Below are 26,634 nucleotides of genomic sequence, written 5' to 3' on the forward strand. Positions count from 1 at the left end.
CTCCCAAAGCAAAACAGAATTGGTATTCCCAGTAAGGAATCTTTGTACCATTAGTAGCAAGCATTGCGCGAAAGGTAGCGTTTCTCTTGCTGCCAGTTGTGTGAATGTGGTGCTTATGTTTTATTTTCCTTCTTTCAATCGTTAACGTATCTTGGCCCTACGACCAATTAATTTATGCGGGTCCAGATTACATAGGAGGGGCGGTCTATTAAGTTAATCAAGACGTACAAAGGAAATGAGGAATCAATGCGTAACTGCGTAAAACAGGCCAAAAATAACCGTCGCTAAAGCAGAGGACAACGCGACCCGCCGACGCGCCCGTCAGTATTAGCAGCCACCTCCACGCAGGGGACGCCGATAAGCATTCGCCTCGCTATCTACCCTGTGCTCCATGAGTGAAAACCACCGTCCCCCTTCCAGCCGCGTTGGAAGTTTCTCGTCGCGCACGCCGGGAAGGAACCCTTGGCTCGTGAAGGAACAGGGCTTTGCTTTATTATCGTCCACGGTATGTAAGCAGCTGACGAAAATTCCCGTGGTGAAAATTTACGGCAGGTACAAGGAATTCGGCTACTGCTATTGCACAGCTGGAGGGACGGCATGCCTTATTGGTGCACGCGTTGCATAATTGGTGGTGACAACAATCCACTTGTTTCCCTACGGGGACAAAAGGAAAGGGTTGAGTAGGTCTATATTCTGCTCAGAGGAATGATTCCGGGGAATGTCAATTGGATAAAGGGTATCTGCTGGAAGCAACAGAAGCGTGTTTCGGCGTTCGCAAAGGGAACGAGCCATGACGTATCACCGCGCGGACCGGGAGAGTGCCTGCCAGTAAAAGCGCCGACGCAGGCAGTCATAAATCCGAAGCACGCCGTGGTGGCGTCAGTAAGGGACATCAGAGCTAAGGGACATCAGGACATCACAGCTAAGATGCTGAAGCACAGCGAAAAGACGGCGTGTCCGTCTTTGCGAAACTTTCGGTGGAAGTTAACTCCATCACGGAGCATAACCGCACGAATAGAGTGGTCAGCGGACTCCGACGTGAGACGCTCGTGGATTTAGCCAAGCAAAGCATCACAGTGCTGATGGTCAGCAATTTTTATCAATTCCAGCAAACGACTACGCAGGAGCAGTCATCATTGCTTGTAGGGTCAGGTGGGCGAACAGCAGGACGAGACTCACAGCCCACGTGCTTGTGAACACTAGACTTGTAACCGATCGAATAGTCATATTCCCGAAGGCGTAATTTGCAAGGGCCAAGTCGTCCTGTGGGGTCCTTTCGAGAGGAAAGGCATCATAAGTAACGGGGATCCGTGACTAAAGCAAGTGATTTGCAATAACTGTACGGATGGGGCTTGCTCATAGCCGATCTAAGCACGCGAAATTCGTGGAGAGGTATAGAACAGGTGCGTTCGACGCAGCTGTAAGGCGGCCGTGGTATGCTATCACTCGAGTGCGAGCTTCCTGTGGCGGGACCATTGCAGCTCCCATGCCATGTGCAATTTAGTTCATACGAACTTCAGTGTGAGGTGAATCATCGAAATAGGCCAAAAATACGACAATAGTCAGGCGGTCAATGAGAGTGGTTAAAACCTGTGCCTTGTCCTGGAGTCTTGTCCTGGAACCTGCCCAGTCAGCAAGTCGGGACCAAGACAGCAGCATCGGTGAACGGTGGGAAGAGCTCGCCAACGTTCCCGATTATGTCGCGAGTGAAATCCGCCCGACGCTTAAAATAAAGCGCTTTCGGCAGTCCATGTGCTCCGCCAATGCTTCTTAGATTTTTTCGGACGTGGACTCGAACTGGAGGAAACAATGTTTCGTGTAGAGAATGCTATGCTAGATGAAGCCGCAAAACAAAAGTGAAAACAAAAATTACCGTTGTTTTTTTGCATCGTGGGTAGCTAAGACGGAAAGTAGCTTTATTATTTGCAATAAATGGATTATTTTGCTATGGTAATGGCTACTGTACTGTGTTAGTTTCTGAATACGCGAATGGCGGAGTTGGGGAGGAGGCGGGGGGCTCATGCGGATTGCGAACTCGTAACAATAGCCTCGTTATAGGCGGGTTCGGCTATATCAAACTATTGTATATATCGAACTAATCGCGGTGCATATTGCAGTTCACTATAACGGGTTTGAGTGTACTCAATAAGAAACTCTATGAGTCTGGCAGTGCCACAGCTATGGAGAGCGCAAGCACGAAGCCGCTGGCGATGACGCGGCGGATCTCCGCGCGGCGAGTCAACCGATGGGTTACGAAGGCTAGGGTGCCACTACGGGCAAATAAAGTACAGTAGCGGAAGCTACTCGGCACCCCAGCGCAAACGGCTCCCACGAGACGGGGATTTTTCTTTCTCTCCAGTCTGTGGCTAGCTTGACGGCAGTGCGCATTTGGGGAAGACGCGTATTGGAGACGTCGCCGATGGCATACTACTGTGGTCATTCCCCCGCTTTCTTCAACGGTCGCCGTCGGGGAAGGCATAACTTGTTTTCCGACTTACTCTTGGCAATATTCCTGGGGCCGTCGCCATCTTCTCGCTTGGGGGGCATTTAAATGCAGAGCATTTGAGCAACTCACGATGTCACCCGCGTTGACGTCCGTAGTCCGCACCGCACCCATCCCTGCTATATAAAAAAAAATACTACCCGGCGCCCGGTTGCATTCCGCCGTTCCGACCCTGCGGGCAGAACGGCGGAATGCAATGTACATGGTGCTCTACCCACTGCGCCACAAAGCCGACACAGAATGGGGCACTACGAACGCGCCTTATATCGTTGACTCATTGAAATTACTGCTGACGAGCGCTCTCTCGTCAGCAGTTGCCACAAGTGCAACAACATTAACGTAACGCAAACTACTTAACGTCGTGCGCCCCCGGAAATGCTCAGCATTTGATCGTGCCCCTCGCGTGGGGGATGTTTCACTGCGTCTTCTCTTAGTCGCGGGACCCGTGGCGCCATCTGGCGGAGGTTCGGCACAACTCGTAGCACTTTCTTTGAAAAAGCGCTTTGAAAGCGCGGCAAATATGAAATAGGGATCACGCGCATTCGAGTTTACAGTAAGAAAAACAAGCCAGGTGCAAATACGCTCAGAAACAAAGCAACGGTGTACTAGAAGTTTTAGAGTGGCCCCAGCGGCGGCCTCTCCCATTGCTCCGCCGGGTCGACTTTCGCGCAGAAAATAAAACCGGTATAGCAGCGGCGCTGCTGTTGTCGACGACTGAACAGCCGGCGCTCCCTGGCAACAGTTTCCTCTCACTTTCGAAGGACGTGGGGTTCCCCTTCTTTCCCTCGTCGTGGGATGCTCTCTGCCTACGCATCCTTTGAAATAAAGAGTCTTGTCCTGAAACTGCAAACCAGACCAGGTCTGCTTTTTGTCCTCCTTAAGCAGCCGACATTCCTGGCTGCTACAGTACAAACCGCTCGTAAGGGGCAGACTCCGCTCAGGTAGGTTAGGAAATGTTTGCTTTTCGACGGAGAAAAAACAAAGCAATTGCAGAAGCGGCGCAAAGCGAATGTGCGTCTCCCCCTCACAGAAGAATATAGCGATAGAAGCCAGTAATAAAGAAGCGCTGATAAACCCGCCACGTATGCCACTCCGGTTCTCGGTAAAGAAATCAAAAAAGAAGGAAAAAACAATGAGGATTACTGCGTACAGTGGTACCGACCACCCCCCCCCCCCCCCCCCCCCCGCACCTAGAAACAAAAAGAAGCCAACGATGTATTCTCTCCGCCAATGGTGTAATTACTGCCGCTCACCGACTAACCAGAGTCACTGTTAATTATTAATTTGAACTCCGACTACGCATAAGCGGAAACGGTTTCGGCGGTTGGGTAAAAATCAAGACAGATTACACCCATCCAGTACAGTCCACGCTGGTGTCGTTTCGCACCTGGAAAGTGGCCAGTATCTCTTGATTTTACCCAACCAGACAAACCGCTTCCGCTAACTGACTACCCAGAGTCATTATTAATTATTAACATTGACTCAGGCTAGTCAGTGAGCAGAAGCAAATCGCCTGGTTCGGTAATAGGTGACTGCTCCCATCGCAGCCATGATGCGACACTAATTAGTCGGATCTCTAGTAACCTATTTGGTATAAAAAAGTCCTGACTAATGCCGTCGCTCAGCGAGAGCATGTGTGATAATGTCACAACGACCAACATCGCCACGGCAACTACACCTATCAGCCTTGTTGTACTCAAGTAATCTGCGTGTTAGCCTCGCAAGGACAACTAGGACAACTACAAGCCATGTCTAGCAAGCTATGAAATCTCTGAAAGCCCAGCGCTCTCTAAGAGAAAGCCGATATTTCGGCATTCATGGGGGTCGGCAAGCTATCGACGATTTATATAGCCCGCAAGTTCGACATAGCAAGAAGCAGCCAATAATTCTTCAAACACGAACTTTTACTAAGATCAACATGTTTGCATGCTTAGTTCGAGTTCGCTTACAAGGAAGTCTACTGCATATAAATCATTCTGTATTCTGCCCATAATATATATCTGTTTGTGTTGCACGTGAAAATTACCCGTATTGATGTTAAGTGTACGCGGTATTTATCCGCCAAGTTGTGTTGAGATATTGCTTTTTCTGCTTTATTTCTGATTTCGTTGAGACTACTTGTCCTTGTGGAGACCAGTCGCTTAATTTCAATAAGATTCGTTGGAAAAAATACCTCAGGAAGAATCCGCACCGAGGCAACGGGTTTTAAAAGGTGGCTGAAAGTAATTAGTGCGATCAGTATCAAGCATTAGTGGTCGTATTTTTGTCGTATGTGGCTAGTGCTACGTGAGCTAAACAACTGTAATGGATGCAACTAAAGATGAGGAAAAAATGCTGCTGTTATAGCGTAGCAGGACAGTTAAATTGCCAAACTGACAAACGACAAAACAAGTTGCTTTTGGCTGGCAGATGTGGTTTAATGATTTTCTTTAATTGCCGTTTTAGGATTCAAGGCGGTAATAATAATAGCAACATTGAATGAATATGTAAAGACTATATCCTTGGGATTCATAAAATATTGCTAGAAATATTGTTACTATACTCAGTTACAACGCAAGATTGGCACCACTTCAGGTAGTGTATCACTCCGCCAAATCACCGGACCCGTGACGTCAGTTCGCGCGCGTTTTCAAAGGGATTTGCTATGAATGCGTGATATCGTCGTCTCCCTTTTCTCACGCAGTTTGTTTGTCGTTATTGGAGTCGTTTATAAGCATATTAAGTCCAAAAAAACACGGGAACGGCTCACGCCATGTTCAAAATATTCCCAGTAACGCCCTACTTGCGCCGCGCGGAGAAACATCCGGCTACGGTGATAAGGCACAGCGGCAACTTCCGGTGCCGTTCTTAAGTTGTCACCGAGTATAGGAACAATGTTTGTTGCTTATAAATAAATAGGTAGAAATGTGGTTTGCCTTGGAATGATTAAGGAACGTATGTATTTCTTCGCTCAGAACGTAATACAACCAGATTCCAAGCACGCCTATACGTATGTGGTCGCTCTCCATTTCACGTGCTCGTATTCTTTTATTCAAAATTTTCAATACTGAATTCAAGGTGTTATTTATTTATACTTAACTCTCAGGTAGTCACCCGTTTTCTTCGCTATTTTATGTCGGGTTGGATTGCGTTACGGGAACAATAGGCTCGTGAAGGCATCTGCTGCATATGTCGCCGAGCACAGTCTCGCTGACGCCGCTTTAGAGGAATCGCTTCGGAAAATTCTCGTTTGTTTCCGTAATGAACAATCCAACGCCCTACTGGTCTATACAAAAGTTTGATACGCGTCATATTCAGCAGTGATGTCTCCTCTGGGGCGTCAGCTCGTAAGACGTCTTCAACTCGAAGTAATAAGGGAATTAGCATCAAATCCGCTTCTTTCACAGAGCCTGTGTTAGCGCTTCTGGCATGACCTTTACCTAAAAAACTGTTGCTGTCCCTTTCACTGAAATGCGTCCCCTGTAAATCACTTTTTCAAAGATCGAAAACGTTAGCGATTGTGCGAGCTATACTCGTTCCTGGAACTTGCCCTGGATAAGCGTCTTTACTTTGCATGATATAGGTGAAGGCTATGGGGTAAACCAAAGTACGCTTTTCATGTCGGTAATAGGTTCCAGGCAGGCTGGGTCTTGATCAATACTTCTCAAAAGGCTGACTTCACTAATCGTCAAAGAATATCTTGAGGAGCAGAAGTTTACATGGTCATGTGGAGAAAATGTGTGATAGAACAAAAGGGGTGGTGGGCAGTTTATACATGCTAGAATATCGGTTCCTGAAGCCGAAAAGTACTCTAATACTTCCCGATGTCAACCAGATACCAATTGTAGTAGTACTGACACCACTCTTCCTTGGGTAGTAAAGGGCAACTAGAGACCTGTGGGAGAAAATATTAGCAAGAAAACCGCTAAAACTTTTAATGCTACAGGAAGGCACCCAGGTAGGCGAAAGTTTCCACCTCCCCTACACTTGATTACAAATGCCTTGTGGATGCCTCAGTTATTCATTCCACTGTAAGATGTTCCGTGAAACGCGGATGCAGATTCTAAGCGGATGCAAACCGACTTCAAGCGCTCGACCTTCTACACCGCTGTGTTATGTCGGTGCAGAAGCGTTACTAGCTTCTGTGTGCGACTGAAGCTTTACTAAAAAGGATATCGCACGCTGTCGCTTCCATGGCTAAAGAAAACACCAGGAAACAAAGTGCGGCCGAATCTGTTTATATTACAGAATCTGTGTAGTACCGGGATTTTACATGACGTTTTTGCAACCCGATTTTGACTGAAAAACATGAATCCCGGCATTTATTTCAGTAGCGTTGCACAATGGCAAGGTGACATTTTTCCTTATATAAATCATCGCTTTTATTCTGTCTCGTGTTTCTGAGAAATCAATAAAAATTTTGTTTGAAGTCTGGGAGCACTAAGCACATTCTGTCAGCATGATTTGAAACTAAGTTATCCTTACAGAACACAGGAACTGTTACGATGAACTATAAAGGTTCTCGAATATTCATTGGTGATATTGGTAATTGCTGTCGCTAACAGCTCAAATTGCTTTATGATTTGTCTTGAAAATTGGAGGTTGTTCTAACGTATATAGGGAAATGTTGACACATTTATCACGAAAATCGGAAAAAAGGTACTATGCAAGAATCGTATTATACAAAGAGGTCAAACAAAGAAATATGACCATATTTTATGACCAAATCACTTTTGTTGAGCAACACTGCAGTAAACGGGCGATTGGTACTGCACTTTTTTCTTTTCATCGTACAGGAGTATATTCGTCTGAAACGTAAATAAAGAAGCTGCCGGTGTTGTTGGCTTCGTCAAACATTGTTTTGTAAAACAATCAGCGTCCTACTTAAATCGGTAAACACAGCCTGCGGGTACCTTGGAAGTATTCAATGCCCAAGAAGAACTTGATGTCACCAACTTTTTTCCATAGGACTTACCCGTCCATGTTCGCTCCTGCGGCTGTAACTCTACGTTCAACTTCCTAGAGACACTTAAGCAAGACGGCGTTTAATTGCTGCTGCATCTTCCCGAAGGCTGACAGCTTTATAGAGACGGGAAGTTCCCCTCGTCTTCCTCGCACCTCGCTTTCGTTTTATACCAGGCCCGAAAATCTGCAGCCTCTTTTGAAGTTCGTCTTGCTGACCGGCGACAGTGTTGAATGTTGACACTGGTAAACCGAGCCCGCCTGCCAAGTCCACGCGCTTCCTCAACGGGTTCTCTTCTAATTGGCATAAGCTTTCCTCGTTTTCATTATACTGAGCACCCTGAGTTTCCTCGACATGGTCACAAACCTCGAAGCACCATCACGCAATGAAACAAGGCAGTCAGAAGAAAAGAAGAAAAGTAGCCTCAGATGACAGTGTCACCACCAAACGCAGCAAGAAAGCAGGAGGTGAACCAAGTACCGCGCCGGGAAGGGAAGGGAAGTCATAGCCTGCTGAGAGTCATTCCTCCATTGCGCTCCTTTCTTGATTATGATGCGTTTCGCTAGATGGTCCGCTGAATCACTGGACTGCATGGACATCATCACTGGAAATCATCATTGGATTGCAGGGCCACGCCTGGAAGTGATGTTTGCGCCGTAATACCGGCGCTGCTGTGGTCTCGGCGGCTCTGCAACGTGCAGCTAGTGGCTTGCTGGAATGCGGTTAGAACTAGTATAGCGAAGAGTAAACGTATATATATTTCTAGAAATATCGGCCGGGATCTACTTTACGGTCGTATTATCCAATTTTCGGCAAACATTTGATCGTAATAAACACTAGACCACCAATTATGTTTAAGGGACGTGGGCAGGGAACGAAAAGAAAAACGTACTATGCGAATCATATCATCGAGATTCCACTGCATCTTATCAATCGCTTTGTTGGTGTTAACATTGTTCAGACCGTACATGCTAGAAATATTTTGGGAGTGGCAATAGTAGTATAAATGGAGAGTTCATTTTTCAGGCATGAGCGAAGAGTCAAGCACTAAAAATGAAAAAAGTGATAGCTCTACAGAACACCTCCCAACAAGTACCGCAGAATCTACGATCACTTCGGAAGTTCCCAGCAACGAGAGCAGTCCGCAAAGTGGCAGCGAGGAAACTGATGGCCCAGAAAGTTCTTCAACCAATGGTCCAGAATCAACAATCGCGGCAAAAACTACAACCGGTAAGTTTTCTCTAACACCGAATGAGCAGTTTTACTATTTCACATTTAAGCTTATCTAGAATATAGATGGTAAAAGTGGATGGAGTTGGCTTTCTTGGGGACTGAGTTTTGGGATAAATGTTTGTCGATGTGTCTACCTAGAAAATAAATTGCTGTTTTCACATCTAATGTACCGTACCCTGTTTTCGCAAAAAATCAGTGCTCATCTTAGTGAAAAAAACACTGCAGGCTTATAAATTATAAATGTTGCAGCAGGCCAAAGTTGGCGCTACCACACACATTTTTGCAAAGTTCCGCACACGGCCGCTGAAGGCAGTCTCCGCGGCAGGACCGACCCAGAGTTGCGCAGAGTCTGCCGCGGCTAGTGTTGCGGTCACCCGGCAAACTTGGCTTCCGGAGCCTACACTTCTTTGCAGTAAAGGGGCACCGCATTACCACACGGTGGGGGATGGAGGAGGGCCATCACGTGGCTTTTTTCGTAATTTGCGGGGCTCCTTTATCCGCTGGAATAAATGAGCACACAATAATTCCTTTGCTTAAAGTATCGCAGTTGCATTCTTGTCGTGGAAACCTAGAAGTGACTCGTGGACTTAAATGATTGGCACAGTACTTCTCGAGTTAGATCATTGATTGAAATAAGGATTTATATACCACTAAGGAACATATTACTGGCCGCTACTCCATTGTAATGGAAATATTATGCACTAGGTTTTCTTTAAGTAACGCGAATGCTCTTTCTTAAAAATCTTGGTGGATGATAGCTCGGACACGCTTTATGCATATATGTGTGCCGGTATAAATGTGTGTGCGTCTGCGTGCGTGCGCGTGCGTGCGTGCGTGCGTGCGTGCGCGTGTGTGTGTGTGCATGTGTGTGTGTGTGTGTGTGTGTGTGTGTGTGTGTGTGTGCGCGTGCGTGCGTGCGTGTGTGTGTGTGTGTGCGTGCGCGTGCGTGCGTGTGTGCGTGCGGTTGTGTGTGTGTGTGTGTGTGTGTGCGCGCGGGCGCGTGCGTGTGTGTGTGTGTGTGTTTGTGTGTGTGTGTGTGTGTGTGGTTTTGTATATACCCAGTGTAAGTGATTTGCTGACCATAAAGATTTAAACCCTTGAAATAGACATAACAGTGAGCGCTTCGTCTGCAAAACCTTTTAAAAGTGCATTCATTTGTTACAAATTTTTTTTAGACTGGGGCTTCACTGTCTGATGTGGGGGTGCTGGATTATTAAAAAAATTAATGTTGGTAACGTCAGCTATAGAGGGAAGAGGTTTGAAAATGCAGCTGAAAGTATTAGCCCTCAATAATATCACAGAACTCAGAAACATATTTTTGTTGCACGCGCTTTGCCACTAAATTTTGAAAAAACAAAATACCGCTGCTTTGGAAGAAGTGGAATAATGGTTTCCTTTCTTGAATAGACGCTGGAGTACTGTAATAAAAAAATACCGCTGCTTCGCCAGAAGTGGAATAATGGTTTCCTTCCTTGAATAGACGCTGGAGTACTGTAATAAATGTAGCAGGTAAAAAGGACGCAGCGGTCCTTAACTTCTCTGATTTTAAAAAAAGTACATCACAGTGGTCCATTGCGAAAATTTATCTTTGTAGGTTGTGGGTAAAAATTGTCAAGCAATTATATTTGATCAGAACAGTGCAAGGGTAACATTGCGGCAAAAAATAAAAAAAAATATATGGGAAATGAAAGGAATGATTGACTGGCATTGTGTGAGATCTCCTTTATGCTGGCGGAATTAGTCCTAATGTGTTTCAAACTTTCCTAATGATGTACAAATTACGTGTACAAATTATTTATGTTGATGATTATTGGAACAGGTGCCCCTACACGTAGATGGAGCTGGCCCCACAAGGTACTTAGAACAAGGACAACAACAACTACCACGAAAAAGCCTTCAGGTGGGTTAAGTTACTTTCCCACATGCACAGTCTTTTTAATGGTGAACTTGGTTTGCTAAGTGTTTTTATTTTTTACGTGAGGTCGTCATGGAAGGTTCTCAGGATGGCCTACAGCATTCGAGAATTCCTGACATGGTAATAGTTTTCCTTACCCCTTTCTAACATAGTGTTGTTTCCCGACACCGTACAAAATATTTTCTAGCACCTCCAGAACGAACCAAATATTCTAGTCTGCTCGGAAACAGTTTTCCGGGGAAATTTCTTGCGATGTTCGTCCCATTGCTGAGTTGCGTGGGTAGCCGGATGCTATGATAAACAAAGTCAAGTACACAGGGGATATGAACAGGACGGGAAAGAAAGTTCAAATCCCGGTTTGTAAAAATGTTTAGAATTTTGTGAATACTTCCATTACCAGCTTCATTTTTCTCATTTTTCACCAGCTCCATTTTGTGAATACTTGCATTATCAGCTTCATCATGGTTCTGGATAGGAGAATTTTTTTTTTCTTTGCAGGGAACTTTTATTTCATTAATGACCGAATTGTAAGGCCTGCGAATAAAAAATACTTGCCCTCTAAAATGGATTCTCGCTCGAAATAGAACAATTTCTGCTTGAAATAAAATATTTCGGTAATCTATCAAAATATTGGCTATGCAATAATCAATTGATATAATTTTTAGAGGAAGTTTTTTCTGACGAAGGAATGCATTAATAGCGAAATTTACTATCGCCTTTTGTAGACAATCTTCGAATTGATAAAAGAGAACATTTGGAGCTCTTGTAGGAAAGTTAGACGATATTCAAAAACCATCGAATGGTTGTCGTGAATAAAACGTATGTTCGCACATTTCAACCTTGCTAAAACAACTAAAACTTTTTCCACGTTTAATTGTAAAAACAGTCTACTTTTGTGACTCCCATATTCTCTTACAAAATGAAACCAAAAAAACGCGTCTACCACAAACGAAAAGAAAACATCAATGCTGCTTTCAAAAATGCCAACCCTTTAAAATGCAAACTCCCATGCCCGTGTTTGGCAGTGTTTATGTTGAACAGAATTTTTCAGGGCAAACAATATTGCATTTCTCTGAAGTTGCATAACATATTACAATACAATATAAACCGTATATATCATTCAAGTGCGTCTTCCTAATGGAAATGCTCTACTCATTTGTCAAATGCCAGCCTGCTGTCATTACGTCGTCAGTGTGATGACTTAGGGTAGTTTCGCAACACTGAGATAAATAGAAAGAATGAGGTAGAATTGATTAAATATAAATAGCAGTGATCCCCAGGGAAGCATACGCAGAGCTATGTGGGAATCGTTAGATTAAGTCGAGGAAAACTAACCTCAGCCATTGACTGTGTACGCCATATGAGCTGGATTATCTTACGGATGGAGGGATAACCGAAGTGTGTGGCAGTAACGGTTAGGGTGACGGAACAAAATCTGAGCGTGAGGATACGATTTTGTTTCAGTGTATGAGGGTCGATGCGTGAGTAAAAATGTAAGGGAGCGGTGTCATTTTATCCGAATGTAACTCGTGGGTTTGTCCTGGTCGAACGGGTACGTTACAGAAGTTCATAAATGGGCGCGAATATGCAACAAAAAACTGTAAAATAATCTCCATATCAGGGGGATTATCTTACAGTAAGGGGGGGGGGACGGGTACGTTGCCGAAGTTCATAAATGATCCGGAGTATGCAAAATATACCCCTTCTGAATCGGAGGAGCGCATAGCTAAACTCGTTTTCCAGGAGAGTCTGCCAAGGGAGGACCTTTCAAAACGTGAAAACTTAGTGCAGATTTAATAGTTTGTTGAGAAATATCAGGAAAAGCTTACAGTCTTTTTATGCGCCCGAAAAGTTAATGCTGACTGAAGGCGGTGGTGCAGCAAAGCTGAAGCTGTAGAGCAGGAGCGCGTGTAGAGAGTTGCCATCAATATGTTTCAACTACCATATCGAGAGACCTACCCCTTCGCAGTGTTATGAAGGTGTGTAACGAATGGTAGAAAAGCATGAAAATTCTTTTTTTTTGGTTTGCTTGTCAGATACATTTGGAGCAATATTGTGAGCGTGGTGGTTGTGCATTCTTTGGGAGTATATATCAGCCTATGGCTTTATGTAGGACCACAGCGTGGATTCAAGGACCATATCGAGTGACCTACCTCTTCGCAGCGTCATGAGGTTGTGTAACTTATGCTAGAAAAGCAGAGTAATTCTTTTGTTTGGTCTGCTTGCAGATATATTTAGAGCACTATTGTCAGCGTTGTGTTCGTGCATTCTTTGGGGGTCATATATCCCGCTGGGGTTCTATGTAGGACCAGAGGGTCGCCGCACCTCCTGGATGATGTGCGCTGGAAACTCGCGACTGTGGTTATTTCAGCGAGGCGACTAAATTCATCGTGTAGAGAGAAGGAAGATTTTTCGCTCCTGTAAGGCACCGAGAGTATCGCTTCGAGGTACGCAGGCAATTAGTTTATGAATAGAATTACCCACCCGTACACAGTTATGACATAGCAGTATTGCTGGAAAAATGACGTCACAGTTGAGGGCGAAAGGTGGCAGCGCCTGCAGAAATTGACAAAGTATGCGTGGCTCTCTAGTCCGGGGAACAAAAAAATAATACCGCGCTTTACCTGTACTTGGTCTGCAAGCCGTCTTTTATACTTGGCCGGAAAAAAGCAAGTGTGGATGATTTGGGAGTTTTTCAAGCTTGGTTTAATTATAGGCATTTCTGTGAAGACATTTACCTAAAACAGGTGCGTGGTGCATGATGAAACTCAAGCAAAGGACAAACTGAAACCCAGCTTATGTATGGTGTGGGCTGCGTTCTGTAAGTATATATATAACATGGTTGTGATTTGTATTTTCTGAGCACGAGGTCGCGGGTTCGATTCCCAGCCGCGGCGGCCGCTTTTCTGATGGAGGCGAAAAGCAAAAACGCCCATGTGTACGAGATTTCGGCGCACGTTAAAGATCCCCAGGTGGTCAAAATTAACCCGGAGCCCTCCACTACGGCGCGCCTCATCGCCTGCGTTGCGTCGGCGCGTTAAACCCTACAATCAATCAATCAATGTGATTTGTATTTTTGTTTAAAAAACTTGAACACGAAAAAAGTGTTGTGAAGGTAACGACATAGAGTGGAGAAACTTGGGGTCTCACTAGGCAGCTCGAAATGAAAGCTAAATCTCACCAACCGGCCATGCAACCCAGAATACCAGTGGTAACATTTCAAGATAAGAAGTGATATGTGTGAATAAACGAACAAACCCAGGAAGACAATGTTTCATTAAAAGCTAAGCACAGAAGTTGGCTTGGGTAAGGTACTTAATATTACTTAGGGATAACAGGACCCCACTCATGTAACGAAGTGGCTACGCATGCACCGCAAACCAAACAGATGCAGACGACAAACGATAGTGGATGATGAACTTGAATATATGGGAGCAGGGAATGAAGTCCGCTCAATAAAAATTATTCGGCTTGAAACATTTGCGTGAGTCCACCTCCTGATGTGAAGGTAAATAGCTGGTGATGATGCTGATGATTTTGTTTTGTGCTGCCTGCCCTCTATGGCGCTCGCGCTAACGAAAATGGCAGCGTGTTACTTCCTAAGGCACTGCTTTTAGAGCCAGTGAAATATGCGCTCCACCATTGTAGCGCGAACTATTGTCAGGGCTGTTTCTTTGGGTGGTAATTCACCGCAAATACAAGCCATCCTCTGAGTAGGGCTTTCTAAAGGAACTGACATTCATTGCAGGGGGAATCTATTCATGTGCTTATTGGACCGGATCAAACTTGATTCGCGAAAGTCTATTTTTAGGTAATTCTTTCATGAAGTTGAATGCGACTAGATACTCTACAAAATGCGGTGCTGGGGGGTGCCCAACACTTTCGTCTTAGCACTACTACAGTGCAGCAAGACGGTGTGCGAAGCCCTTTAGGTCATTGTGCCAGCTTAGACTCTGGTACGACACTGAAAATTCCTACTGCAACAAGCGCAACGCGCAGAAATCTCTTCTGTAAAATTAATTGCACGTCCAACTTTCGTAGTCTTCGATGATAAAAAAGATGTTCAACGCCACGTCGTGTAAGCGATGACATGACGGGCAGTGCCATGAAAGTAGACTCGGACAGTCTCTCGGCCAGTTCCCTTCTGTAATGTGCAGTTTAGTTGGTGCAGGTGGCCTAAACCTCGCATGTAATGGGTAAGAAGTGAGTGACTTATTACCCTCTGAAATTAGGTTCATATCTTTTTTGCCCACAAAAGCAGTAAAAACTCTGTGGGCGTCAAACTTTGGAAAAGCCCTTTTAAACCGCAAAAACCAACGACTCTCCTGTATTCTCTTAAATCTCAGAAACGAAAAACTCTCCTGTCTTCAAGTCAAAGTGGTGTCCTGTAGTTGCGCACTGCTGCAATATTTGGGTGTCATAAGAATCAGAGTTAGTATATTTAAACCAGTTGCGGCGCTCTTCATTGTCCACACGTACGAAAATCGGGTCCGCCGTTGGTTTTCTTGAGCTGCGTGAAAACCGGGGCATGCATGGGGCACGGTTACTAACTACCCCGTATTCCGTCAGCAGAAACTTTATTAAGTACTGAAGCGATTCCGCGTGCTGCTTTAGTCATAAAATAAATGTTGTAGAAATATTACAAGAAAAAAACGCAATTTTATGTTTCCTCATAGAAAGGCCAACTTCTATGTTAATATTGTGGGGTAAAAATAAAGAGTTAGTAAATTATGGCTCTTATCTCCTCGGGGCCGCACGCATGCACGCAGATGCTCTTTAGCTTCAGAAAAGCAAGAGTCCTCGTACCACCCTGATTCCTAAACGGAGTTTCTGAAATGCTGTTTATTGAGCAAATCTGGGACGAGTAATATTGTTGCGAACAGAAAATATACGACAGCCCGACGTTTTTATAAACAAGAAGTTTCACTTCATATTTCCAGTCACCTCTGCGTAAACAATTTTGTCTAGAACAGTGTCATGTCGCTAGATATGTTTGTTGAATGTTGCGCCATAGATGACGATAATGCCCCTAGTATAGCACATAAAAATCTCCCTTCGAAGATGGCGCGGAAATGCGTTCAGAAGCTGTCATACGTAGAAGCGTCATATAATCGAAAACATGACATAATTTACATGGGCCTTCCGTTTTCACGAAGGTTGTATTTTCATGGTCCGAGGAATGTACCGAAATTGACCAGTGCCTTAATCAGAAATCGATGGAAGAGAAGTACATACACAAATGCAGACCATCGAGGCCATCGTCGTAGTGAACTGCGGGACCTACGCAATGTCGCACGAAATAGCAGTTCTCGCTCACCCACAAGACTCTCGCCATCCCGGACGTTGTGGACGCGGTTACTATCCCTCCTAAAGGATTTCTTACACTTTATTGCATGGTTTTTGTTCTGAATGCGATTCTGATGTGCCTACACATTCAAAAATTGCATTGTGTGTGCTGATTTTATGCTTCAGATGAGGCATACCTACAGGAGATGGAAGCCCGTACTATGCAAATCCTATAGTCGATACGCCACGAGTGCGCATTTCACCTACTTTAGAGTACTGTGCTTGCCGAGGGAGCTGGAAATAATGCACCCAAAAGGCGATTAGCTATTCGGGATTTCCTCACACGAAATTGTTTTTATTGTTCACTGCGTAAATGGCAACTTTCTCTAGTTCGTGCAAAATGGTAAGTTTCACTCCTCTCCAATGTACCATTGGACCAATGGGATGCTTCAGCCCCTGCACATGAAAACGCCCGTGTATACCTTCGATGACAGAACTTGTACAGTAAACTGTTTACAGTAGAAATGCTAAGGCTCTTGGTTTCGCTGTCTATGGGCAGAAGTAGCAGCCGCAAGTGAGCGTGAGCCTCGTGAGAAGTGCCCACCGTCGTTCAAGATTGCGCATAGATTTACACAAAGTGTCTAGATTGCACGTGGTGTAAATACCGAGAGCACGTTAGCGAGCGTCCCGCGAGGGGCATCTGATGTCATCCAGGCTTGTGCTCGGGATTGCACGTGGGCGTGCGTGGGAGGGGATCCAAAAGAAACATTACTGCACGCACTTAATTGTCTGCCTCGCGACTAGCGCCAGGACTAACTCTACCTTCGGGAATATTGTAACCATGGCTCGCTTGCATGCTCTTCCCGTCGGCAGCTCACGCCGAGCTTGCGCAGATGGTTACCGCCGGTTGTAGAGCATGCTAAAGCGGTCTACTTGATGATAGCTGTGAAAGGGTGCGGGCAATGCGATCAAGTCCTGCCAAACATGGAGACCATTCCCTCGCACTTCCCCGAGGGGGAGAGTGTGTAAGTGCGAATGCACGGTTGTTGATTGCGCGATTACGGTGGATATCGTGCGATTACGGTGGATATCGTGATCTTTGAGTGGAGAGGAGGCGCCCAACACCCGCAGTCACTGAGCGGAGAGAGGAGGAGGAGAGTAGCGCCCGCCGTTACGGCGAGGGCTACACGAGCGCCCTCGCGCATCGGAATGCGGAGCCCCCGCTACTCGAGCGAGAGCTCTCCCGCCCGAAGTGGAGAGGAGGCGCCCAACACCCGCAGTCACTGAGCGGAGAGAGGAGGAGGAGAGTAGCGGGCGCCCATCTCCCCCCGTTGCTAGGGAAGACGAGGAGGAAGACGAGGAGCGCGCCCACCCGCAGCTGTTGCTATGCGGACGACAGCGGCGGACGATTCAGGCTCGCTTAAGAAGTGCATTCGCACTTAAAAGAAAGTTTTGGTATTACTAGAATAATGCTTCCTCTCCACAACGACTAAAAATCACCAAGATGAAGTTTCAGCCTAAGTATAAACTAACACTGAGGTTGATACACTGTTAACCAGCATCTTCACTTTTTATTTTGGTGTAATTACCACCAGAGGCATCCGTGAAAGTTATCCACGAATGACCTGAGCATCTATCATGGGCCCAAGTGTGGGCTTCATGTTACCAACCAAGGAAGCGGGAGAAAATCCCGTGTAGAAATACGGGAAAATCACACCGAATGGACTCGTGCAAAATGGGGGTAAAGAACAAAGAAAGAAAATACGGGAGTAGGCCACGCTGCTGGAACAAGACCCGGCTCCGTTTCACTAGAGGGCGCATGAGCCAGCTGACACCTCAGGCCACAGGACGGTAGTTCTCGCGTCGGAGAATCTTGGTAAGCGATGAAGTCATGAGAGGGAAGAGATCGTCTGTTATTTTTGTCGAAAACTCTAATTTATGGTTACCACAGGAACAATAAAAAAATTACACCACCTTTCCGTAAGGAACCCTGATGAGGATGCGAAGCATCGTGGCCGTTCCGTGTGGTTCCATTGTGCTGCCGGTATGTTGAGCGATCTTGTTTTTACTAGCGCCAGAGGGAATTCCTTGTCCGGGTCCACACCGGTGGCAAAGGCACGCAAGTGCTGTTGTGTTACGTTGAGTAGGCGGTGGTTCTCGAGGCACCGAAACTCGTCCATCATGTTCTTGTCGATGTTGTCTCTGTGGTAGAATCGCTAGTCTTTGTCAGCTTTGGTGAGGTAAAGGTAGTTGACATTGGTGCACCGGCTGAGAGCAATGTACACGCCCTCCTCTTCGCAGCTTTGTCTTCTCGTTCTTCTTCTTCGGTGGTTCCCCAACGGGAAGATGACGACGGTGGTTGAACGCGAACCCATCTCGTGATGGATTCTTTGGTTGGCCATTCCCTAGGGGCATCCTGCCACAATCAGCATCAGAGGCGCTGCGGCCGGGGCTGGTTGAGTTGAAAGGCCGGTGGCGTTTCGTGCCACAGCTTTCCCACGGGAAATTAAGCATCCCCCTCTAAAGTTTTCAGTTCGTCGTTTCCGCTGACGTTCAGTTTCGCGTGCCTTAGTTGTATCAGTAGCTTCTTGACGTAGTTTGAATGAGTCAAGGACATAAGGCGCGTTCGTAGCTCTTGCTCCGGTCCCGGATATGTAGCGTAGTCTCTAAAAGGCTAGAACCGAATTGTGTAAGGGGTAATGTCCATGTCCTTTTTAAGAGTTCGTTGCAACACATCCCAGAAAAACACCGCATCCCGACACAAAACAAAACAATCAATGGTTTCAGGTTGATTGCATAAACGGCAGTTGTCAGACCAAGGTATAGACATTCCTTTCTCCCGCAACCATGTTTTCACTGGGAGTGTTGATGTATAAAGCTTAAAGAAAAACATTTTTGCATTTGGACGAAGGCACATACTTGTCGCCCGCTTCAAAACACTGTCCTTATGGTGGCCAAATCAAGGCTGGCGATAAACCGTTACTGGGAACACTCTCTAATAAAGTGTTCGTCAAAGCCTTCCTGGAAAGGGTAAACCGATATTGCAGGGAAAACCACGCAGTAAGGAAATTGAAGGTGTCGACCACCTCTTTTAAAAACCCCCATGGCGGCTTCGTACTGACTTCACCAGTAGAGACAAGCAAAAACGGTAAATGAAAACTTATGCGCTGTTGAATAACGTTGAGCAGAAGTGGATGATGCGTCAGCCTATAGAAGAAAAACCGAGATAAAAGCTGGTGTACAAACAGATGTATCAGCCCAGCACCCCCATACACTAATGGAAGAAACAAATTGCCCCTACGCAAAGGTTCCCATTGGGACCCCCACAAAAATGTTGTTGTGATCGGATTGTATAGCTTGTAGAAGTGCCGCATAACGGACAGGCATGCGGAACCCCCTCGCCCAACGAAGTCCATTTTTCGGAAGCAAGCTGCGTTGGTGCGGAGCATTTATGCGGCGCAAAGTGACCCACCAGAATGGCAGCATCTGTTGGGCGCGTGCGCCTGCTTGCTAGAGTTTTAACGGGCGGCTTATGTTAGCTGCAGTGATGTGCATCTTCTTGGATGACTCATAACTTTTGTAGGTTGTATTAAGGGCAGTTTTCCATGCAGTAAAGAAAAAAAAATCGTAGCGTAGTGGGAAGAGCACCGCGTACCTCCCGTTGCAGCCAGAGAGTCATGGGATCGAAACCGGGCGCCGCTATTTCTTTTTTTTTTATAGTGTAGTGTCGTGGAGCTGTGGGTGTAAGGAGGAGAATTGCACATGCGCAGTGAGCGTGTGGACTACGCCGCCATCAACGACGGAGGAACAGGCGAGCATAAGAAATGCTCCGCATTTAAAAATTTTGACAACGGCATTGAAACAAGACTAGATTTCTAAAAACGTTTTTTTGATATACCTTTGGAAACGTCTCAGGTGTACAAACCTTTTACAGTCCCGACTCCCAATGTACTGCCGATTGACTCCCTAAACTAAATAAAAAGAAACTCCGCACACTGCTACGGCAGAGTTAAACAAGCACATTAGTGATTCACCCGCCGCGGTGGCTCAGTGGCTAAGGCGTTGCGCTGCTGAGCACGAGGTCGCGGGTTCGATTCCCGGCCGCGGCGGCTGCTTTTCCGATGGAGGCGAAAAGCGAAAACGCCCGTGTGTACGAGATTTCGGCGCACGTTAAAGATCCCCAGATGGTCAAAATTAATCCGGAGCCCTCCACTACGGCGCGCCTCATCGCCTGCGTTGCGTCGGCGCGTTACACCCCAAAATCAATCAATCAACATTAGTGATTCGCCACACATATAGATAAAGGACGTGGGAATGTCAGCAGTCCTTAAAGATATCCTCATGATGGAGGAGATGACCCCTCCCAAGGTTTTATTGATTTCAAACTTGATTCATTGATTTACGCAAGATAATAAAACTGCAGAATCAGCGCCAATCACTAGAAGGGACGTTATCATCAAGTAAGAGGGAAATGCAGATGAAATCATTAAGTTTACAATTTTCAAATTTGAAACGGCTTCTTCACCGAGATCGACATTTTTCCCTATACGAAAACCCAGGCCACTTGTCGCACCGCAGGATATGAGATAAAGTTTTCGGAACAACGCATGAGTACGTGGTCGAGGCAATCGAGGTGGAAATCACATGGTTATAACAATTGTTGATACGATATGTTGGCCCGGAATGCCAAATGAGTCCAAGTAAGTACATAAGTGCCCTGGCAAGTCAACCAAACAGTTTTCCCAAAGAGCCAAGATTGGAATGTAGAAATCGCAGTAGCGCGTAAGTTTGGCATACATATTTCTAGAATTGACGCAGATGGTCTACGGCATCAGTCCCAGAAGAAGTGTTCTTGTAGAGAAGAGAAAAGATAATAAGAGAAGAGAAGAGGTTCGGTTGAAGAAGGGGTAATCTCGTAGCGAAAGCGAGAGTACAGGAAGAATGATATTAGCAGGCGATACACAGCAGAAAGAAGTCTCGTGGCCGGAAGGCGTAAATGAGGGAGCACGAACTTTGAATAGTACAAATACTGAGGGCACATGAATAGGAAGGAAACGGTAGACACAGTTGAGACGAGTAGGTTAAGTAGTAAATGAAATGATTGATGTAGTCACTTAGATGTTGGAAAATGGTGTTCGACGTGTGGTGCGGTCCCTGTAATGAAGTGTTCAGAAAGGCACTCTGGTGACTCTCAAATGTGGGCTTCTTGGTACGGTGAGTAAACTGTGTTCAGCTACTGCAACATGAGTGAGTTGTGAATTTGAAAAGGCGCTCCAAGACAGTGTGCCAGCAGATTGGAATTCATAGGTGCGGTCCGTCCCTAGCAAGAAGTTCACTATTTATGGCGGGAAGATAGAAAAACACTTAAAGAGGTAGGTTGTGTCAAAGCAAACCTCCGCATAATTACGGGCTGCATGCAACCAACCAAACAAGACAACCGTAATAATTCCCAGAGGCAATCAGGGAACATCCCAGAGAATGTGTATGGAAGCATTGAGCTAAACAAAGGTCAGATGAAGAAGAAAAAGAATGAGAGTCGGGGCACAGTTCTACGACGTGACCCGGCTGCTCTTTACGGGTTCGCCTTGTGGGTCGGATGTCGTACCAGACCGAAGGTATTTATTTTCAGGCCGCCCTTCTGGAGGACATCCCTGCATTACATCACAGCACCATCGGTGGTTCCGGATTACAAAACGAGGACCAGTTAGCTACCGTTCTGACAGGCTCGAGCTACGCACTCACGAAAGTTGTAGAACGTACCTGCTGCTACGAACCCCTGGCTTGTGGAAGACGTGGCTGGAATCACTAAAAGCCCTACAGGACATGAAGTTCGCCTTCATCTCTACATATACTTTGAATAAATGAACTACAACGGGAGTATACAACGTATATAAGGCCTTTTCTGCAGACTCTAAGTGCAATAACACTATTTCGGCTGAGCAGAGTTATTTGTGCCGTTGTAGAAAAGACTTTCCTTCAGTTTCTGATCCGATACTCCCTCGGCAACCGATAAAGTGCTGTGTCACTCTGCTTGATAGGAACACATAATGAAGCGATGTTTCTGAATGAGCAGTTACTCGGGTATTTTCCTTTACAATTTGCGTTAAGGTATGAGAGAACATTATTTCCGATATTTTATCACCACTAAGAGTATCTATACGTCCAGGTGTGACATTTTCCGAATATATATGAAGTAAATAAAGTTACCAGTTAGTATCACCCTTGTGTTGTCATTGTGAAATTTGCCCAAGAAGCTGGTCAGTTGTTCTAGGAAATCAGGCGGGGTACGAGGTGGCCTGCAAACTGCTCCAATAACACAAGCCACTTTTTCGACGAATATTTTGCACCAAATCGTTTCGGAGAGGGAGCAATCAATTCTTTCCGTCTTAATAGGGGACCTCACAAGAATGACCACGCCCCCACCACATGGATTCCTATCCCATCTGTGTACAATAATCCGGGGGAATAATACCACCGTCGAGAATTGAAGGGATTTCCATGCTACAGCGATTTCGGATCTACACGACAGCAACAAGAAAAAGAGTTCCGTGACCTTATTGAGAGTGCTGCGACCATTCAGCAGTATTAGGCGTAGTTATGCTGTCGGCGAAGAAGTGGAAGGAGAAGTGTGGTTTGACGCCGGTGCGGCAGTATAGCGGGTAACAGGAGCAGCTCTACCACCCCTCTTACTTTGCTTTTCGAAATCGCACAAAGCTCATTCTTGTTCTAATCGCAAGTGTAGAGCTTGTCGTTTATGTTAAGCTTATCGTTATTCAGAGAAACCTTCAAACCACTATCACCCTCAGCAGCCGCACTTTGCCATAACTTCTTCCGCACTTCCATTGTTTCACTCCCATAGTCATTACTAGTACTATTCAACTTCCCTTCAGCTTCGGGAAATTTCTCATTACACGCTCCATTTTCCGGCAGTCATAAAATCTCATGATGACCAGCCTAACCACCCTGGGCTTTACGTTTCCCGCGGGATGTATTCTCTCGGTGGTGGTAGCTTCTACACCATCTTTTTCCTTAAATATCGCGTCCACGACTGAAACCATTAAATCTAAGTTGATTCTATACCTTCTTCAGCTAGACCAAATACGGAAAGTTTGTTTCTCCGGCTTTTTTTCTCGTAGTCAACCAGCCTTTCCGCCTGCTGCCCGACAAAAGCTTCCCAAGCATGAATTCTAAGGTTCAGTTCATTGATTAAAGCAACTGAACGGTTTAGCTTATGCGTTTTAACGATTATTTCAGATATTTGGTCTTTTATAGCACTAAAGTCCCGTTCAGTCTTGGCCTGAATTTTAAGATCGTTTCCAAGAGCTCTGCCATCGCAGCTGGCACAGGGTTTTCCTCGACATCTCCCGACATAAGAAACATCATCACAGCCAACCAACATTCAACAATACTACAGTAACATCTTCAAGGGCACGGCAGGATCAGCAAGCATATATCATCACTAGAAGAGCCTATGTTATTGCGGTAACCAAACTGCAAAAGCAGAAGCAGCAGTTTAGCCATGCTGTTCGCAGGTGGGCGCCGTGCCCTCTGAGGAAGCTTATGTCTCCTCGCTCTTTATGCTCCGTCCCTGAAGGCGACGTCACTCGATTCGGTAGATTATCGGCATTTCCATGTTCTAGAGTTCCGTGAGGCTGCAGGAAGTGTGCAAAAATGCACATTTTTATACTCCCCATTCGCGGTCCTCCAGGTACACCTCTGGCTCTTCCGTTCACAGATATATTTGTATGTATGTATGTATGTATATATGTATGTATGTATGTATGTATGTATGTATGTATGTATGTATGTATGTATGTATGTATGTATGTGTGTGTGTGTGTGTGTGTGTGTGTGTGTGTGTGTGTGTGTGTGTGTGTGTGTGTGTGTGTGTGTGTGCATCTGAGAGGGGAAAAGCCGCACAGAGTGTGTTTTAATTGTGTAATAGTCGCAGACACGGAAAACCGCTAACAAAGATGCTTACTCACGTATCGCCAACGTATCGCCTTCATTAGGGGACGCTTACATGACAGATAGACCACAGTTTATATAACCTATACTTTGAATATTTGATGTCCTTTGTGTTAATAAATAAGTAAACATCGTTATTATAGTTGGTATGGTGTCTGTGACTTCTTACGTATAATATATATAAATGTTTCACCATCCGCTACTGCGAAAGGATCACTACGGGTGCACCTTCCGCAGTAGCGAATGGTGCTTCACCAAACAAGTCGCGACAACCCGTTCGGTTTCGTTGGAGTGCCTGTGGTTTCAATCGGGTTCACGCTATGCTCTAGCGCGTGTAATCCAGTGTGTAATATTGACTCGTCTAACAGCGCCATACCGTGGAAATATAGATGGCGATGGGCAAGTTCATATCGACGCACAGTGAACATGCCGCTGCTCCTGCGAAGGCACATTTAATCTTTTTTTTAATCGATTTCAATGAAAGAGGAATCAACCATAATTTGTTTTAACGTTTTAACCTATAAGCCTATAAATAAAAAAAATTGAGTTTGTAATGCTTGTAGTTAGCCATTTACACTACAACATCAAAGCGTGTCATACGGCAATTAAAGTAAGAATTACAGCAGAAAAATTGTTCGTCCCTATTTTAAATATAGTGAAAAGCACTAAGCACACATACAAAAATAACCCCGGAATGCGAGTATTTTAAGTTCGACAGCCTGAGGTCAATTTGGTCTTCACTGCAATTCCTTCGTCTTTCTAGCTTTCAGCTTTAGCATAAAACAAACAATGGTGATATCTATCGCAACATGCATCCTTGAAGAACTGTTCCTCAGAAAACTAGGTGCTTTAGTTGTGTTTTCAAACTCCTGGACGACTTTTGAGTAATGTCCAAATAAGAGGACCGCGTCGCCGAACAGGCTAAACAAAATCCAGGCCTCTTACACGCAATTTCATGCAACCCGCTGAGTATCTTTTCCTGGTTGATAGGTATTGTAATCACTGAGCAAATTGAATAAACAGCTAGATTTGCCCGATGAAGTGCGTCATAAAGATTACGCCGAATTTTACTTGTCTTGAAGTCGTGTTGCTGTCTTTGTCATCCCCTGGTAGAGGCATGCAATATTACATTCTTCTCTCGGTGTGCCTTTAGGGCGTGATGGAAGCTTTCAGCCTTGCCTACATTGCTACTAAACTTATTCTCAACAAGTGGCCGTAAAACACCTTCTAAACTTTGATAATGTGTTGTGCCTCCAGCTACAGTTGCTTTATCTATAAAACGTGGAGTATTTTATCCAAACGAACAACTACAAGTTTCATTTTGTGTACTAATAACGATGTTTTTGCAGATATCGTGGAGAAGCCTGATGATCTTTACGATGATGATTTTGGTGGAGAAGTTCTAGATAGATCCAAAGTTAAATTCCCCCCCAAAAATACAACACTTTCACCAGCACTACCAAGGCTTCCTAGAAATCCCCAAGTGTTGACTAATAATACCCTGGAAATGAACAATGACTGACGAGATTTGACCAATACTACAAATAAATTTATTCTACCAGCCTAAAGGAGTTTTGCGGTGTGGACTTAATTGAAAAAACTGCATTCTAGTGTTACCTCAATATCTTTGCAAACAAGCGAATTTTTTTGCTTAATTTTCGGGCAACCTTCACCCGCACAGCTCGAAAAGTGAACACAAAATAATAGTTATTTTAATAGTTAATACAATGTATAATGATTAATATATCACACCGGCACTGAGAATGAAACAGGAGCACCTTGACTTTAAAAATGCTGCCACCATATAAACAATTATTATACGCCTGCTCTATAGTGAAAGCTGAGAGAATGGATGGGTATTTATGAATTTTTGTTAGCACTACAAGCAGTAAATTATTTGAGAGCAAAATTTACAAAATGCAAATGTGTTGAGGCTCGCTAGCCAAACCACATCTTGCAAATCAAGACACGTTTGCCGGTCGGGTTCTCAATGTCTCCTTCTTCAGGACTATTAAACGGTCTTGTATGCTCATTAAGTGACTGTCCAGGGACTTTCCCCTGATAAATGTATAAGTGGTGAAAAACGTGAAGTATTATGCCATATGCACAATTTATTGCGTTTTTGTAGGGCTTTTCAGGAGGGAGGCTGAAGAGATGCTTGTACGGAACCCAATTACGTGTCACACTTTTATGTTAGTGCAAGTCAGTCGTATGCAAATTAATTGATTTACTTACAATTTGCAAACGAGCAAACGGGAAACAATGATAGGATACCGGCTCTCTAACGTGGTGACGGGGCCGTTTGGTTTCTTCAGGCAAATTTTATATATTTCCTTCTTTGAACATATCGCCTTCATAAATGTTAGTGTATATTTTATTGCGTTTTGAACAACACAAAGCGGGACTTAGTCTCTTTTCTAGGGCCCTCTACGGGAGCATCTGCACTCACCCATTGTTACGATAGCTCTGAAAACATGTACCACAGGTCCATGAGAAATGCAACTGAGAGAAAAAGCTTAAGAACCAAGACTCCTCTCTCTATAATAACCCAGCGTTCAAAATAAATTTTTGTTCGACAAGGAACAAGATTCCCCTATGTGCGAAAGGTTTATGACTCGCCTTAAACATTTTCTCTTACACTTTAGGTTGTTTTACCTAGTAGAAGCTAAACAACGAAGGTTTACGATACCACACAGGGTTTTCCAGACGCCATCTGCAAAAAAACCAGGACCAGGCTGCCAGGCTACACAATACTCGCGTCCGGTTGGTAGTTTAGTCGGTGGCTGC

At 45.1% G+C, this 26,634-nt stretch overlaps 1 protein-coding gene across 1 annotated transcript in view; it reads left to right on the forward strand.

Annotated features, from left to right (window-relative positions):
- The window catches only part of LOC144149118 (uncharacterized), a 45,440-nt gene extending 20,022 nt beyond the window's left edge, over positions 1–25,418 (forward strand). Inside the window, exons 5-7 of the mRNA XM_077680656.1 lie at positions 8,472–8,675; positions 10,498–10,578; positions 25,197–25,418. Of these exons, the coding sequence (XP_077536782.1) occupies positions 8,472–8,675; positions 10,498–10,578; positions 25,197–25,369 (458 nt within the window). The 3' untranslated portion in view covers positions 25,370–25,418. The remainder of the gene's footprint in view (positions 1–8,471; positions 8,676–10,497; positions 10,579–25,196) is intronic.
- The last annotated feature ends 1,216 nt before the right edge of the window (positions 25,419–26,634 follow it).

This window comes from Haemaphysalis longicornis, unplaced genomic scaffold (genome assembly GCF_048455015.1).
Source record: "Haemaphysalis longicornis isolate Haplotype H1 unplaced genomic scaffold, Haemaphysalis longicornis Haplotype H1 scaffold_8, whole genome shotgun sequence".
NCBI lineage: Eukaryota > Metazoa > Arthropoda > Arachnida > Ixodida > Ixodidae > Haemaphysalis > Haemaphysalis longicornis.